Genomic DNA, 16,929 nt, shown 5'->3' with positions numbered 1-16,929 from the left:
TGGGGGTTGAGATCAGATGACAGGGGGCGTGGATTTCCAACTTTAGCGAGAAAAGGAGCGAAAACGGGAGATCAAGAAAACGTGGAAAGGGGTCGATAGACCACAAGTAATCAACTTTTGCATGTACTTATTGTACGTCACAGGAGTTGGTTGTTACTGTCTCCTCTCCCGTCTTCGAAATGCCTTTGATCCTTGATCCCCTTCATTTTTTCTTCCTCGTCTCGTTACCTAATATTCTTCTTCCTGTTCTCCGTCATTCATTGCCATCCCCGTTGGTGACACTATACTATACTATACGCACAAGCATTCCCTTTGTCGCTATTCGCTCATTTATTCATTCATCCGCTTTTTGCTAACTAACACTTGTATATTACTTTTCTTACAGTCATGAAGTTTTCTACCCAAACTTTGATTGCAATTGCTTCGGTTCTTGCTAGATCCTCTTTTGCTGCTCCATTGGCCGATGCCAAAGCTGTCGCTGTCGCTGATGCTGAGGATGATGGATGTACTACCACCCAGAGAACCTACCACAGACACCATCAGCACAAAAGAGCTGTCGCTTACGACTATGTCTATGTGACTGTTACTGTCGATGGAGACGGTCAAACAATGACACCAACTGTTGAAGTTGTTGAGACCTCCGAGGTTGCTAGTTCTGAAGATGTTGCTGCTGCCACTACCGCTGATGCTTCGTCATCTGAGTCAACTTCCTCTGCCTCCACATCTTCTTCGAACTCCGATTCGTCCTCTGATTCATCAAGTTCTTCTTCCACTGGTATCACTGGTGATTTGAGTGACTTTGTTGATCCAACCGAAGAGTTCGAAGATGGTACTGTCGCATGTTCTGACTTTCCTTCTGGCAATGGTGTCATTGCTTTGGATTGGTTGGATTACGGTGGATGGTCTGGTTTGTACCATGATGACACCTCCACCGGTGGTTCTTGTGAGGATGGTACCTACTGTTCTTATGCCTGCCAGCCTGGTATGTCCAAGAGCCAGTGGCCTTCTACTCAACCCTCTAACGGTGTTTCCGTTGGTGGTTTGTACTGTAAGGATGGTTACCTTTACAAGACTAGCACAACTTCCAATTATTTGTGTGAATGGGGTGAAAATACTGCTAGAGTTGTCTCCGAGATCTCTGACTCAGTTGCTATCTGCAGAACTGACTACCCAGGTACCGAGAATATGGTTATTCCAACCGTTGTTGATGGTGGTTCAGAAGCTATTTTGTCTGTCGTTGATGAGGACTCCTACTACCAATGGGAAGGTAAAAAGACTTCTGCCCAATTCTATGTTAACAACGCTGGTGTTTCCGTTGAGGATGGTTGTATCTGGGGTACTTCAGGCTCCGGTGTTGGTAACTGGGCTCCATTGAACTTTGGTGCCGGTGCCACTGGTGGTATCACTTATTTGTCTTTGATTCCAAATCCTAACAACCTAGATGCCCCTAACTACAACGTGAAGATTGTTGCTTACGATAGCAGTAGTAGCCTTAACGGAGATTGTGTTTACGAGGACGGTGTTTACAATGGAGACGGCTCTGACGGTTGTACCGTGGCGCTTACAAGTGGTAAGGCCAAGTTCGTTTTCTATTAAACTGTTGTCCTATATGTTTCGTTTTCTGTCTAAGTGTTCTTTGGACTCACCTTCTTTTTCATTTCAGTGATTCATTGCCTTTTTTCTTTTCAAAGCCTTTTATTATTGTTATCTAAGTCATTCTTAGTTCGATATAGGCTATCAATTCCCTGTTATCCGTTTTATCTGATTATGATGATGGGCGTTGTTTTCGTAACGTCTATGGAATATTTCAGTTATTTTTATTTTTGATTTCTTCAATAAATGAAATGTATGTTGTGAAGACAGAGTAAAAGAGTAGATAGAATGTGAGAACTGAGGAGCGCGATTGATCGGTTTCCTTAGTCTTGTGGGTATGGTGTCTCGTGTATGTCAATCGATAGCGATTCTTCCGGTTCATGCGTACGAATTTGGGGAGGACAAGTCTGAAAGGGAGCCTGAAGTGGGGCCCCAAAAGAATCCCGAAAAGAATCCTCAAACGGATTCTGAAAGGGATTCTCAAAAGGAGTCTCAGAAGAACCACGAGAATGAGTCTGAGTACATATGCGATGATGCTTTCTCTCAGGGAGAGCTAGAAATGCCTAGTGAACATGAATTGTATGATTCAAATACTCTGGCAGAGGTAGGCTCCAGTGGGCATCAGACGGATGACGCGACTACCTTGGTGGGAGAAGTCTCTAACGAAAAGGAGCCTGAAGAAAAGGGTTCTGATCTATCTGCTGTGTTACAAGACGTACTCGCCATGAGCCAAGTACAAGACAAGTTGCTAAAAAAGCATGAAAAGTTTCAGGACCGAATCAATAAAAGGCTGTATGCGATTAGAAGGGAGCATAGAATCCAGCTGAAAAGACTCTTTACGAAAACGAAGAAACAACTGGAAGAACTTCTTGAGCAAGAAGAGAAACTGTTCAACAGGATCGATCGAAGCTAGTAATTTGAATTAATTATATACACAATGTAATGAAAACCCTATATAATCAGATATTTAATGAAGTCCTGTCCCCCAAGTGTTATTCAGAAAACCGGTATCCGGAGACATGCCAGGTTTCCCAAACTGAGAAAAAGAGTTATCCATGAACAAGCCAGAATCTCCAAAGGGTTGGGCTAAGCCAGACTGACCAGCTTGCCCAAGTTGTCCAAGCTGACTAAACTGTCCAAACTGGGTAGGCTGTGTTGATTGGGTGGCTTGTAGTTGTTGTATAGGTAACAAGGGAGTTGGCTGCTGACCCTGCTTCACAATTTTAACCAAATTGGCATTGCCCAGATCATCTTTCACAAGCTCAAAAGAGTAGCTGATCACATCACCGAGAGGGAAACTAAGAGCCTGCAGAAACTGCAAAAGAGTCAGGTTTGGCAAAACAGCAGATAGCGACGACTTGGTATAGTGATAGAGCAAAGGAACCGAATAGAAAGCGTTCTTTTCCATCGGTAAGTTAGGAGAGGCCTTTAACACCTCAAGCTGAACTTTTCTGGCATCAAACATCGTCACACGGTCAAAAGATCCCAAACCGGCGCCGGTTGAGAGCCATGGAGAAGGTGAATCAGTGGTTGTGGTACTGGGGGCAAGACCCCAGATGGAGTTGTTGTGAGGAGTAGACAATGCTGCATTGGAACCCATAGGAGTACCCGTGTTGCTGGTATTGCTGCTCCAAATGTCCTTCTCAGGGGACGAATTGGTGTTAAAGAAGGGCTGCGTTAAAGTGGGAGCGGGATGTCCTGTAGTTGCAGTGGCAGCAGTAGTAGCAGCAGTGTTGATGGCTGCTGTTGCTGGAGAAAGTTCGGCAAATGGTCTGGATAACAAATTTGTAGAGCCGGTTTCCCCCACGGAGGCTCTAGAGAGGTACTGCGAAAGCAAATCAATGTCACTGCCTGGAAGAGGGAGGCCCAATTCAGGGAGAGCCGACCTTTCGTATGGGTCTTGAATATCCGCATTTGATAACTTCCAGGATGACGAATTGTTTGAGTTGGTGCCTGCAGTGGAAATGCCTGAAATATTTGCGGTAAAGGAATCGGAGAGGCTAGAAACTCCTAGAACATTTGTCAGAGGAGGTAATGCAGCAGGACCGGATGATGAATTTCGGACTATCCTACTTCCAGTGAATCGACAATCTGCCTGAGCACCCTGAGATGGTAACATTGGAGGAAGGGGCTGCTGAAGGGGCATTAAAGGTGAAGAAGAAATTTTGGTTTGCCTGATCTGACCTATCTTAGCTTTGCTTTCTGAATTACTTTCCGCCTCAATTCCCACCTTAGTTTTTGTTCTCACTTTAGAATTGGCCTCCATCTTAGCCTTAGCTATAGCCTTGGCTTCTGCTCTTACCTTTGCTTTAGCCTTCGCTTCAGCCTTGGCCAGCTTCTTTTCTTCTTCCTCTCCATGAAGCCTTTCTCTTTCTTCTTTCTCTTTCTGCAGTCTCTCCAGCTCTACTTCTTTCCTTTTCTGTTTCTCTTCTCGCTTTTTTTTCTGCTCCTCTTCCCTTTTCTTTCTCTCTGCTTCCTTTCTCTTTCGTCCGTCTTCGGCCTTTCGTTTCTGTTCCTCTTTCTGTTGTCTCTCCTTCTCTGACTTTTCAACTTCCTTTCTCTTCTTCTCTTCTTCTCTAGCCACTTGTTGTAATCGTTTCTTCTCTTTTTGCCGCTCCTTCTTTCTTCTCTCTTTCTCTTCTTTCTCCTTCTTTATCCTTTCTTCTGTCTCTAGCTCCTCCAATAATTGCTTCCTACTGTCCTCAGCAACTTTCTCTTTATACGCCTGTAGGACATTGGCACGAAGAAGCTTTGATGTGGACATTTGAAGGAGCCGGTTTGTTTCAACCAGCCTTCTGCGAATTTCTTCTTCTCTCTCATAGTATTCACTATCATAATCATTTTCATCCGTATATTGACTTTCTTCATCATCCTCACGCGCATTTTCATCACCATCTTCGTCATAGAATTTGTTGTCCTCCACATCGAGCTCGGCATTGTTCTTCTTTTCTTCTTCTTCTTCGTCGCGGTTGCTGTTCTTTTCATCTTGATCTTCATCCTCTTCATTATCATCTAGATATTCACCTTCAACCTCTTCGTCGGGTTTTCCTCGGGCTGTCTCCTTCATCCCTGGCATAAATGGCAACCGCATATGTCCCTTTTTGGACATCTCCATGTAAAGCTCGAAATTTTTGCGTGCTTCTTCCTCTTGCTTTTTGGTAAAGTGCTTCGGATAAGCTGCCAACATTGCTTTGTATCTTTCATATCCCAATTTATTCATATCTCCGTCAATTGTTTTGTCCAAATGCCCATCATGTGTCTTATCAAGCTTTTCAATCATATGAATAAAATTCTTTCCATCATTTTTGATTATGTCGCCTGCTAAAGAAAGTACTTCATCAAAATGGCTTTTAGTGCCATTTTTCCCATCATTCGGCATCGTCTCAAAATCTTTATCTTTGTCTTGTTCTTGTTCTTCTTCTAGTTCTTGTCCTTGTTCTTGTTCTTGTTCTTCTTCTTGTTCTTGTCCTTGTTCTTGTTCTTCTTCTTCCTCCTCTTCTTCTTCTTCCTCGGAAACGGTTTCCGGTACTTTGATTCCTAAAAATGTACTCACTAATCTCTCATTCAACTGATATTCATCTGTGTCTTTCTGCACTAACTTCTGAAGCGTATAGTATTCTCTGTAAAGCTTTTCCAGCTCCTTCTCCAGAATCAGTTTGCGATTGCCACAGAATTTGCAATCACAACTGAGCTGTTGTTCTTCATGAATCATCTTCATTACATCATCATTGCTCACATCAACAATCTCTCTCTTCCTATCTTCAGATAATTTCAACCAGAACTGTTTAATTTTCTCTTTTTCCCCTTCAGATATGTCGCAATCCCAAAGATAATTACCTTGAGGAGGATGGCGTAACTGAGATAGAATGATTTGTTTCTGGCACTCCAACTCCCAGCTATCCGTATGTGATTCTTGATAGCCATGCTGATGTGATCCATGTTTGTGGTTATTACAATTGCAATACCTGTCATTCTGCTGACTATTCTGGTTATCGTAATCGTCGTCGTCGTCATCGTCGTCATCGTCATAGGTTTCCCTATCGTCGATATCTTCGCCTTGATCATATTCATATTCGTCTGTAGAGTATGTTTCGACGTCGACGTCGTTTATCGTCTCACTGGAAATGTCCCCGTGGTTACCACTTTGTCTGACTTGTGGATTTTCCACTTCCTGCTTGAGCTCAGAGACTATCACATCCCCATTGGTTCCCTGACGTATCACGCGGGAGGTAGGGTACTCGGCATCTGGACTCTTTAGTTTCATTTGCAGCTTGAGTCCCGTTGATTTTCTCACCCCGCCGTTGCTATTTGCACGATTGTTTCTCACGCTCGGGGAAGATCCTCTAGCAGACTCCTTCGCCCTGCTCTTGCTATGATTGCAAACGTCTTCCGGCTTAGCGTAGTCGAAATGCACATCGTCACCGGCAATATACGTAGACATTATGCTATGCAACAATATCTGTAGGTAGTAAAGATGTAATATGACACTTGTCCACAATCCGTTGGCTTTCTTATCTGATGGTTCGTTCAAAGTTGGTGACAGTAATTCACTCTTTTATTCTTCTCCGTATCCTGTACGGTGGATTTTTTACCTTCTTCTCAATTTTATTGCCTAAGCGAGTCCTGTCCCTGGTGAATCAATCTACTGGGTGTTCCCTGGTACAAAATTAATGTGCTTCCCCATATTCCTTGCTACTTCGAGAGAGAATCATCTTGCCCGGTAATCTCCACCAGGAAAGTAACTTTTCCCCGATTCACCACGAAAATTTTTTTGAGGGATACGAAAGCTGACATAATCAAACTCATACTAAGGATTTTCTTTCTACTCTAGTTGGCTTAAAGCTTGAGTTAACCAACTTTCTATCATCTACGGATAATTTCGCAACTTGTTATAAGTTGAGCAACAAATTTAAGAATTATGTGAAAAAAAATAACCCTTTGTCCTTTGTTGGAATCAGTGAACTGAAAATTGTAAACCTTTATGACAACTATTATTGATTTTGAGAGATAGAATTTGTAACTGTAAAATGTGTAAACTGGAATTCAAGAGCACAGATTACTCCTCACACGGTTATAACAACAAAAGACACTTATTTACTTAGATTATCAAGTTCATTTGATAAGAATACTTAATCAAAATAGACCAATATAAAATCGAGGCTCGAAATTGTTGAAGTGGCCGAGCGGTCTAAGGCGGCAGACTCAAGATCTATCACTCCCCAGAGAACGCAGGTTCGAATGCCGCATTATGCATGCTCTTGAGGTTTTCTTTTTTGAAACTCACCACTTTTCATTTCAGTTTCTGGACCACGGAGATTTTTCATTGAGTCGTCCCAATTGGGAAATTCCTGTTTTCTTACCAAACATGTTAACCTTTCTTCATCTGCAACAATCAAAGATATATAAGTAGACTGATCTCGTGAAGTAGTTTTAGTTGTATAATTTTCCAATCCATTCTCCTAAGTACCATTTTTCATAATGCAACTGGTTTATCTCATCGCACTACTGCCTTCGCTTGCGCATGCAGTCTCGTATTCTTATGAGACTTACACTCTAACATCATCTACTGAGATCACTTCCTATTCGACTGCTATTGAATCATTCTGCTATGCTGCAACAAGCATTGAAGAGTCCGGTGGAACGTCGAATACCATCTTTAACACATGCAATCCAACCTGGGTCCGTCCTACAGAGACCGTTAACGTAACTTCGACAAACACTGCGGTTGAGACTGTGACTTCCGAAGTCTACGAAGATTGAATTTACTATGCTATAAGTTATGTAACCTCAATAATTATACCGTAAATTATAAAACTGGAAGAGATCCAATGATGATCTTGTTGTCATTTGTAGAATCTGTGGCAATGACTGGCTTCGAGCCAACAATCACAGGCTTACCAACAATAATCTTGGAAGCTTCTTTAGGCTCAGTTCTCGGTTTTTCAGATTTACCTCGATCCGGGTCACTTTCATGATGTCTGCTCTTGTCGGAGTTTGATCTGCTGGTATTACTGCGGGCAGATACACTTCTGGACGGACTAGGAGAGTGGATAGCGATAACATTTGGGCCAGCAGGTATTCTTCTTCGCTTGCTAGCTACACCTGCCGCCATTCTTCTCTTCCCCTTAAAAGTTTCAGGCTCTATCCAGGGTCCATAATATACAAAGAAACCATCCTTGTTATTCTTTGTTTGCTCCTCAAATTGGAGCTCTTCATCGTCAATAAAAGGATCCTCTACATTGTACTTGCCGATACGCTTATTATCTTCCATCCTGCGTCGATGTAGCTCTTTCAACACCAAATCTTCCTTCTCTTCGTCGTTCATTCCTGGTTCAAACTTGAGGTTGAGCTGACGAACTATGTCATCCGCATTCTCGTAATCGTCATCCGCGCCGGCAAGAATACCTGATTCAGTACCAGGACGCGAGGCACCGGCAACACCAGCGGTAGTACTAGATGTCGCATTGACACCTATATCGTCATCATCTCCGGCATCATCGTCTTCAACATCGTCATCCAAATCCAATGCAAATCTATTACCGGGATTGAGAGCATTGAATCCGTACTTATCTTCGCAAATACTGGTGACATTAAACGTGACCTTCGACTCGTTAAATTTTGAACCGGGTCGTGCGATAGGAACATCCACGCAGATAATCGGCAGCTGAGGCTCTTTACGCTTGGATGCATCAACCGGATCAGCATCCTCCTCCAACACATCAGTTTCAGAGCCATCCAACGAACTTCCTTGCTTTATAAGTCCAGCACCAGAAGTGGTTCTCAGTAAACCACCAGAGCCCTTCTTCACCAATTTCAGGGCTCTTCGACTCTTTCTGGGGCTGAATCTAGAATCTGTTTTAGTTGGTGATTTGGAGGCCGAGGTGGATTTAATACTAAGCTTGAGTGGAGCTGATTCAGAGGCTGAGGAGGGTTTAGTATTCGGCTTGAGTAGAGTTGATTCAGATGCTGAGGAGGGTTTAGCACTCGGCTTGAGTGGAGTTGATTCAGAGGCTGAGGAAGGCCTAGTACTCGGTTTGAGTGGAGTTGATTCAGGCTTCGTCTCAGCAGGCGTCTGACCTGATGCTAATGCCACGCTCCCTATTATCACTTCACTATCTGAAGGCTGAATTTGAGCGGGAGCATTCATCATCTCACTAAGGGACATCTTTAGGCGACGGCTCGATTCTTTTGCGGAGATCTTGATACTTTCAGAAACGGACTCATCTACTAGATCTCTTATAGTATTTGTAATGGGATCATATAACGTAGTCGGGCTCTCTTGATGATTCTGAGAAAATTCTTCTGGTGGAGATGGTGAAGAGAGTGTTAATCCGATATTAGCCTCATTAGGCTTGATATCTTCGAGACGCGTTGACACAGACGCGACAGAAGCGTTTTCTTCTTTTGTAGCATCCTCATTGCCCTCACTGAGTAATGAATAGATTGATATAGTCTTGTCTCTCATGATTAGCTTAGTAAATAGTGCCTCTAACTACTCAAGCCTCGAGAACACCTTAATTTTTCAAGGACTTCATATTACATTTTTTTTGGTCATTTTTTTATCTGCTTCGTTTATAAGATTTTGAAAGGTTTGATTGTATAAATAAATAGAAATGATTTCACTGCTCTTAAGCTCTATCCAAGCGTAATGGATCATTGTTGGCTCCAATCTTGCCAAAAGTGAGGTAAACATCTGAACCGTATCCTTCTACAGAGTACATTTCTAAAGTACCATTCCAATAGTCAGTGTAAACTTTACACATAGGTAATGAGATACCCAATGTGTATTTGAATGGTCTTCCTGCCAAGTCAAGCAAAGTAGACTTTTGTGGTACTTTTCCAGACTCGATACGACCTAAGTTACCCAAAATACCAGTCAATGCCTCTCTATAGTGAACGTGACTTTCGTCAGGGTCATCCCAGTACTGATGATCCAGAATAGGCAATCTCTCAGGCATATTCAAACCAGACATTCTGTGGAAGTTTTGCAAGTATTGCGTAGCCAACTCAGGGCTCTTACCAAAAGACCACACTTTACCGAGCCGATCATTTGACATACCACCACCTTGATCGGAAAACTTAAAGGAGGCAAACTTTTTGTTGCTACTCACTTGAACAACAACTGGAGGAGGTTGCAAATGACCGAGCTCCTGCTCACTAAGATGACTATTTTGCTTCAACATGTTGATAATGGTAGCCTTGAAAGCATTTCTGAAAATCTCGGCAAAGATATAATTAAGGTGAGAAGTAAGAAACTCAAATTTCACGTCTGGACCTTCAATAACAAGCTCAGGCATCTTGAGAGTTGGATACATGGTTCGAAGATACGATTTTACAGCTTCTGCTGTTAGCTTCAGGTGATCGTGAGCTGAGCCAAGCTCAAAGGCAGCTCCAATGTAATTGTGAGGCCTTTCAACCACCGAATCCGACTGACTCTGAAACGATTCCGAAAGCGAGATATGTTGCTCCATGATAACTCTTCGACTAATACGAGAGCGAATCATATTGGAGATGAAACTATCAAGAGACTGCTGCGGCATACTTCTCAATATGGACACTTCCAAAGAACCCATCATTAAATGTGGAAGGACAATTAGATGATCGTCCAAAACATTGGAGAGAAAGTGACAAAACTTCTCATTGTCTTCCAAAGTATCGATCCTTCTAGTTCTACGAAAAGCGTTAAAGCAGTAGCAGTAACTCTGATAAACCTGATTCAAGTGATAGTTGTTGGTTATATTGAATCTCAGCTTCTGCATCTCTCTGACACGCAGACTTAGTCTAATAGGCAATTCATTACGCACAAAATTGGCGCTGGAGAGAATCTTAGTTTTATTCAATTTCTGTCCGAAATTTGCCAACTGTCGTAGCGTTACAGGATGTGCCTGTTTATTGGCCCATGATAGCATGGTACCATTCTGATAGAAATGCTGCTCGTTGAGAAGATTCGAATATTGTGGCTGGAAAGGCACCGTTGAATCAATCTTCGATGCAAGCGCAGAAAGCTTAAGCGTAGGATATTTTGCCATTGTCGAGGCAACAAAGAGTAACGACTAGCAGAGAAAAGACATCATCGACAATATTCAATGCTTCTTGAGCATAATCCCATTTCGCGGACCCACCCCACATTGTTTCTCTCTCTTCTTTTTCTCTTGTTGCATGCAGCCATAGAGTGATAAGAACAGACATCAGTGCACCAGAAACATGATAAAAGTCAGCATAGCAAACAGTTCTGTGATGTTGCATGCAGCTTCCAAAATAGGTAATAATTCCGATGCCAATGATCTATATATATTGGAGCCGGGGAAATGAGGCATTCATGTATGTCAAGCCAACTCTTTCCTGCCTCCGGTAACGATGAAATACATCTTACAGACATGCGTTTTGTGCGTTTGCGTATGTGGACAGGAAGTGCTTGGATACGCATCAAATAGACAGCATCAATCGTTCCTGGACGATATTTTTGGAGATATAGCTATCAGTGATCAGGCTGAGGAATATCGGAATCAGCAGATCGAGATGGGCGAGTTAGCAGATACCATGCAAACACTTGACAGAGATTCATCTTTGATGTTCAGAACAAACAAGTTGCACTTTCCAGATGACGACGATCTTTCCGACTTCTCCAAGTATGTCCCTCTCTACTCAGGCATCGTGACATTCGCACACTTACCTCAAGAAGAGTGTTTTACGAATACGGATTCGACACTTGATATTGCCATTGTTGGAGCACCATTTGACTCGGGTGTTTCGTATAGCCCAGGAACCCGGTTTGGTCCAAACGGTGTTAGACAGGGTTCTAGAAGACTAGGATACGGCCTTACACCTATTAGAGGAAACAGCGCAGACTCTAAGCTCCGTCATATAGATCCTTATGGAGAAGGTCTAAGGATTGTGGATTGTGGAGATGTTCCAATGACACCGTTTGATGCTCGAATATCATTGAATCAACTTTATAGAGGTGAAAGAGCCATCCACAAGCATGACACGGCCTTAAAATCCACACATTACAAAAAAACTCGAGTGATTACCCTTGGAGGTGACCATACAATCACCTTAATGAACCTCAGATCTGCATTCGAAACTTATGGGAATGAAAGTTTAGCTGTGGTTCATTTTGACGCCCATATCGACACCTGGGACCCCGAAGTAGTTGGTGGTAATGTCTCCAAGTATGCCAGCATAAATCATGGAACGTTTCTACATTATGCAAGCGAATTGGGATATGTGTCCAAAGGCCATTCTGTTCATGTGGGTACCCGTGCTCCCTATATTACCTTAGAATCTAAACATCACGATAAAGAATGCGGCTTCAAGACGATAACATCCAAAGATGTCGACATTTTGACCAGTAGAGGTGTTGGCAGAAAGATTAAGGAAATTGTGGGTGACCGGAAAGTTTATTTAACCTTCGATTTGGACACTTTCGACATTGGCTACATCAATTCCGGTACGTTGGAAGCAGGGGGATTGACCCCGAGAGAGGTTCTGACTATACTAGATGAATTGGAAGGAATTGATCTAGTCGGCTGTGACATTGTTGAAGTGAGCACGCCTCCAAATAGCTACGACGGAGATAATACAGGTCTTCTTGCCGCCCAGGTAATCGATTCCTTACTAGGACTTATGGTCGTCACCGAAGTATAGTGGTGCTACTCTATATAACTGGTGTAAAGATGCTAAAATAAAATTAAACAAAATAAAATGCAGACAGCCAACCAACGAGCGAATACGGCTGCTATTGAACTGATAGAAAAAAGTATAAAAAAAGCTATTCCTCTTGTCACCATTGCTGTTGGATAACCATTGAATCAGTATAAATCGAAATGGTAAGTAATGAGAAGATTTGAACTAGTCAGTTTTGCAGTTACTAACAAGCTTAGGCCGGAGCAATTGAAAACGCACGTAAAGAGCTCAGAAAGCTATCATTGGATGATGCTGAAGAGTCATCGTATGGCCAGATCTACTCTGTTTCTGGCCCCGTTGTCGTTGCAGAGAACATGATTGGTTGTGCCATGTACGAATTGGTTAAAGTGGGTCATCAGAATTTGGTTGGTGAGGTCATTAGAATCACTGCTGATAAGGCCACCATTCAGGTTTATGAAGAGACTGCAGGTGTTACCGTTGGTGACCCTGTTACGAGGACTGGTAAACCTTTATCTGTTGAACTAGGCCCTGGTTTGATGGAAACCATTTATGATGGTATTCAGAGACCTTTGAAAGCCATCAGGGATATATCACAATCAATCTATATTCCAAGGGGTATTGACGCTCCTGCCTTGTCCAGAACGACTCAGTATGAGTTTAAACCGGGCGAAATCAAGGTCGGCGACCATGTTACTGGTGGTGATATTCTTGGTGTTGCGTTTGAGAATTCTTTGATGTCCGATCACAAGATTTTACTTCCCCCACGTGGACGTGGTACCGTGGTCAGCATTGCTGAGCCTGGCTCTTACACGATCGACGAGCCTATCATGGAGGTTGAGTACGATGATGTCGTCAGAAAATATACTATGATGCACACATGGCCGGTCAGAGTGCCAAGACCTGTTGCTCAGAAGCTTTCTGCCGATTACCCATTATTGACAGGTCAGAGAGTCTTGGACGCATTGTTTCCGGATGTCCAAGGTGGTACCACATGTATTCCTGGTGCCTTTGGTTGCGGTAAGACTGTCATTTCCCAGTCGTTGTCCAAGTATTCCAATTCTGATGTCATTATCTACGTTGGTTGTGGCGAACGTGGTAACGAGATGGCAGAGGTGTTGATGGAATTCCCTGAATTGTACACTACCGTCAAGGGCAAGAAGGAACCAATCATGAAGCGTACTACATTAGTGGCCAACACTTCCAACATGCCCGTCGCTGCTAGAGAGGCTTCTATTTACACTGGTATTACATTGGCCGAGTACTTCAGAGACCAAGGTAGAGATGTTTCCATGATTGCCGATTCTTCTTCTAGATGGGCCGAAGCATTAAGAGAAATTTCCGGTCGGTTGGGAGAAATGCCCGCTGATCAAGGTTTCCCTGCATATTTGGGTGCCAAGTTGGCCTCATTTTATGAGAGAGCTGGTAAGTGTATTCCTTTGGGTTCTCCAGATAGACAAGGTTCTGTTTCTATCGTTGCCGCCGTGTCTCCAGCTGGTGGTGACTTTTCTGATCCAGTTACTACTGCCACGTTGGGTATTACACAAGTGTTCTGGGGTTTGGATAAGAAGTTGGCTCAGAGGAAGCACTTCCCCTCGATTAATACCTCGATTTCTTACTCCAAGTACACCACCGTTTTGAACAAATACTACGATTCTAACTATCCGGAGTTCCCGGTCTTAAGAAACAAAATCAAGGAGATTCTATCCAACGCCGAAGAATTAGAACAGGTTGTTCAATTAGTCGGTAAATCTGCTTTATCTGATTCCGATAAAATTATCTTGGACGTGTCTACATTGATTAAGGAGGACTTTTTACAACAGAACGGTTACTCATCTTACGATGCATTCTGCCCCATTTGGAAGACCTATGACATGATGAGAGCTTTTGTTTTATACTATGAAGAGGCCCAAAAGGCTGTCTCTAGTGGAGCTCAATGGTCAAAGTTGGCCGAGGCCACCTCTGACGTTAAGCACAACGTGTCGTCCGCCAAATTTGCGGAGCCAAGTCTTGGGGAGGAAAAGGTACGTGCACAGTTAGAGAAGATGATTCAAAATATTTCGGAAAGGTTCCAGGAAGCATCCGAGTGATGGTATGATACTCAATTCAATCAATATATTATCTTGATAGCGAAGTAGTGGTAATTATGCTCCTCTCTGTAAATTGTTGTACGCGGCTCTTGAAAAAAAAACATAACTGAAAATCTCCACGTCAAGCAGCCTGTTAAGCGTACACCTCTTGTGTCGGGTTCTTCGGCCAATGGAATTTCTTACACGTGCTGTCGAGTCCTTCACGGGAAACTCGATTCCTTACTTTTTAAAAGAGAAACTCGTGCTTGATATAGCAAGCGGAGCTGGAAACTCGCATTCATTGTGGAACATATACGCGGGAGTGTCCACGAAGGATGATTCACTGGTGACGGTGTTCGAGTTCGACTTGAAAAATCCACAGATGACTAGATACATATCGCTGGCTCAACATGCCTATCGAAAGTCACGAAGCTTGTCATTGTTGCCTGGGGTGCTCACTGTTGTGGATTCCATTCAAAATGATCAGCACCTATATATAGTTACAGAGAGAGTGAGGCCTCTAATGAAAATGATTAGTACGAGCTACCCACTCGATCCTTATCCTGAGGATTTGGCTCTTCTCGGAATCTATCAGATTGCTTCTGCTATAAAGTTCATCAATGTCGAGGGTTCCTCCGTTCACTGTAACGTGTGCGAGGACTCAGTATTCGTGACTATGGCAGGTGAATGGAAGCTCGGTGGGTTCGAAATCTTGGTTAATATGAAAGAACGCAATGATTTCACCATTCTTTCCTCGGCATATCAGCTTCCAACGTTCCAGGAGACATTAACTCCTCCAGAGTTTGCAAACGCTGGCGCTCAATACTTCAACACGGCTAAAGCAAATTTTGCTGTCAAGTTCGATTCCTTCAAATTTGGTGTATTTGCATGGCGATTGCTCAAAAACGACAACTCTGACAATTCTATCTCTGTTCAGGATATTCTTTCTGACACGAGCTGTATTCCAGCCAGTATGGCTCCTCATTTGAAGAAATGCTTACAATCATCAGTCTCAGTTCGCTACAGTATTCAGCAGTTTTTGAAGTTCGGAGAAACGTCTTTTTTTGATACCCCTCTCATCAATCTCTGGAGGAGTTTGAGTGAACTTGCTTTGAAAGATAACGATGAGAAGATGGAAATTTTTCAGTCTTTTGATGAGATTGATTCATTACCCATCGGTATGTTTGAATATCGAATCCTACCTGATCTTATCAACAGTTTCAACAATCTCGAATCTAATGAAAATAACGCCCAGTCAATTCTGTTGTATGTTATTCTAAAGAATAGTTTACACCTTACTCAGGCCTCCTTTGACAGATTGTTGAAACCCGTAATTTTTAAGGCGTTCTCATATCCGGACAGGGCCATTAGGATGACTCTTCTCAACGCCCTACCGCAAATAGTAAACCAATTTAGCAATTATGAGATCCAAGGCCAGATATATCCGAACTTGGTTCAAGGTTTCAATGATACCAACGCTGCCATCAGACAGGAGACTATCAAATCGGTTATCTTCATAGTCTCGAAGATATCTGATAGACAGCTAAACAATGATTTGTTGAGGTATTTAGCGCGTTTACAAAGTGACGAGGACTCTGAAATCAGAACTAATGTAGTGGTATGCCTCATCAAAGTTGCTGAGCACATGAACTCAAACTCACGAATTGCTGTTCTCACCACTGCATTTGGTAAGGCACTCAAGGACACTTTTATTCCTACGAGATTAAATGCACTTGTGGCATTTCGTAGCTGTATTGACTATTTTCCAGCAGAAGTATGCTGCTCGAGAACGTTATCTGCCCTCGCACCGGCCCTGCTTGACAACTCGTCCAAAGTTCGGAAAGAGGCCGAACAGACGATGGAATTGTACCTTACAAAGATCCGCACGGAGGCATCAGAGCTGCCTGACGAAGACGAAGAAACGTTGAAGAAAGAACAGGAACAGTGCGATAGTTTCGCTAATGGATTCAACTCTTTATCCCTTAACAAAGTGGCTCTTAATTCTAAGAAGACGCTCTTTGGATTTGGAAATACTGGATCTTCTGCCAGTCTTACTATGGCACCAGCCGAAACCAAATCCAGAGGCTCTACTCCTGCTAGTAGGGACGAGATAGTCGACGAGTTAGAATTTGATGACGATGGTTGGGACTTAGATGAAGATCTTGACGAGCCAGCCCCAACGGTAACATCCACCGCTCCACCTTTACAAAAAAATAGTAGTCGGTCAAGAGTCGCCCCTTCTAAACACAAGGGTTTAAAGCTACAGGCAAAAAGCAAGCTCAACCTGGAGCTTGAGATGGATGATGAAGGCTGGGGAGATGAATGGTAATAATGCTAAAGATAATTACACTCCTAATTATACCATTAAAGTTTTATATAGTGAAGATAATTTTCAGTTAGAATTAACGATTCGTTCCTTTACATCTGTCCAGTTTTGAAATGTATCAGCCCAGTAAGAGGTAGGAAGAGACGCGTTAAGTCTGAATTTTATTTGTGTCAAATCTCGCGACGCGCTTTTAAAACGAGCCACGAAAAATTAAATATTAAGACTGGCTGGCTATGTTTACTTGTTTAGCGCTTGAGCAAAACAAAGCAGTACGTTCCTCTACAAAAACAAACGTAA

General features: G+C 42.9%; 7 protein-coding genes and 1 non-coding gene across 8 annotated transcripts; 5 read left to right on the top strand and 3 right to left on the bottom strand.

Moving 5' to 3' along the window:
* Positions 1 to 387: 387 nt before the first annotated feature.
* Positions 388 to 2,506, top strand: FOA43_001140 (uncharacterized protein; the record flags this gene model as incomplete). The annotated part of the gene is made up of 2 exons (XM_038921462.1): positions 388 to 1,580; positions 1,921 to 2,506. 2 exons carry the CDS (start codon positions 388 to 390, stop codon positions 2,504 to 2,506), a joined length of 1,779 nt encoding a protein of 592 aa, XP_038777390.1.
* Positions 2,507 to 2,560: 54 nt separating this feature from the next.
* FOA43_001139 (uncharacterized protein) lies at positions 2,561 to 6,034 on the bottom strand (the record flags this gene model as incomplete). Its single annotated transcript, XM_038921461.1, has 1 exon — positions 2,561 to 6,034. The coding sequence occupies one exon, from the start codon at positions 6,032 to 6,034 to the stop codon at positions 2,561 to 2,563; it is 3,474 nt and encodes a 1,157-aa protein (XP_038777389.1).
* A 731-nt stretch (positions 6,035 to 6,765) lies between these two features.
* Positions 6,766 to 6,846, top strand: FOA43_001138. The gene has a single exon. It is a non-coding gene; the product is annotated as a tRNA-Leu (tRNA).
* A 553-nt stretch (positions 6,847 to 7,399) lies between these two features.
* FOA43_001137 (uncharacterized protein) lies at positions 7,400 to 9,058 on the bottom strand (the record flags this gene model as incomplete). Its single annotated transcript, XM_038921460.1, has 1 exon — positions 7,400 to 9,058. One exon carries the CDS (start codon positions 9,056 to 9,058, stop codon positions 7,400 to 7,402), a length of 1,659 nt encoding a protein of 552 aa, XP_038777388.1.
* Positions 9,059 to 9,221: 163 nt separating this feature from the next.
* FOA43_001136 (uncharacterized protein) lies at positions 9,222 to 10,622 on the bottom strand (the record flags this gene model as incomplete). Its single annotated transcript, XM_038921459.1, has 1 exon — positions 9,222 to 10,622. One exon carries the CDS (start codon positions 10,620 to 10,622, stop codon positions 9,222 to 9,224), a length of 1,401 nt encoding a protein of 466 aa, XP_038777387.1.
* Positions 10,623 to 10,950: 328 nt separating this feature from the next.
* On the top strand, positions 10,951 to 12,240 carry FOA43_001135 (uncharacterized protein; the record flags this gene model as incomplete). The annotated part of the gene is made up of 1 exon (XM_038921458.1): positions 10,951 to 12,240. The coding sequence occupies one exon, from the start codon at positions 10,951 to 10,953 to the stop codon at positions 12,238 to 12,240; it is 1,290 nt and encodes a 429-aa protein (XP_038777386.1).
* A 179-nt stretch (positions 12,241 to 12,419) lies between these two features.
* Positions 12,420 to 14,327, top strand: TFP1 (Vacuolar H+-ATPase V1 sector, subunit A; the record flags this gene model as incomplete). Its single annotated transcript, XM_038921457.1, has 2 exons — positions 12,420 to 12,422; positions 12,477 to 14,327. The coding sequence occupies 2 exons, from the start codon at positions 12,420 to 12,422 to the stop codon at positions 14,325 to 14,327; spliced, it is 1,854 nt and encodes a 617-aa protein (XP_038777385.1).
* Positions 14,328 to 14,496: 169 nt separating this feature from the next.
* Positions 14,497 to 16,888, top strand: FOA43_001133 (uncharacterized protein; the record flags this gene model as incomplete). The annotated part of the gene is made up of 3 exons (XM_038921456.1): positions 14,497 to 16,051; positions 16,142 to 16,631; positions 16,882 to 16,888. The coding sequence occupies 3 exons, from the start codon at positions 14,497 to 14,499 to the stop codon at positions 16,886 to 16,888; spliced, it is 2,052 nt and encodes a 683-aa protein (XP_038777384.1).
* Between the last annotated feature and the right edge of the window lie 41 nt (positions 16,889 to 16,929).

Source organism: Brettanomyces nanus, chromosome 1 (genome assembly GCF_011074865.1).
Source record: "Brettanomyces nanus chromosome 1, complete sequence".
NCBI classification, from domain to species: domain Eukaryota; kingdom Fungi; phylum Ascomycota; class Pichiomycetes; order Pichiales; family Pichiaceae; genus Brettanomyces; species Brettanomyces nanus.
The sequence above is the reverse complement of the archived record's forward strand: the minus strand, read 5'-3'. Positions and strand labels throughout refer to the sequence as shown.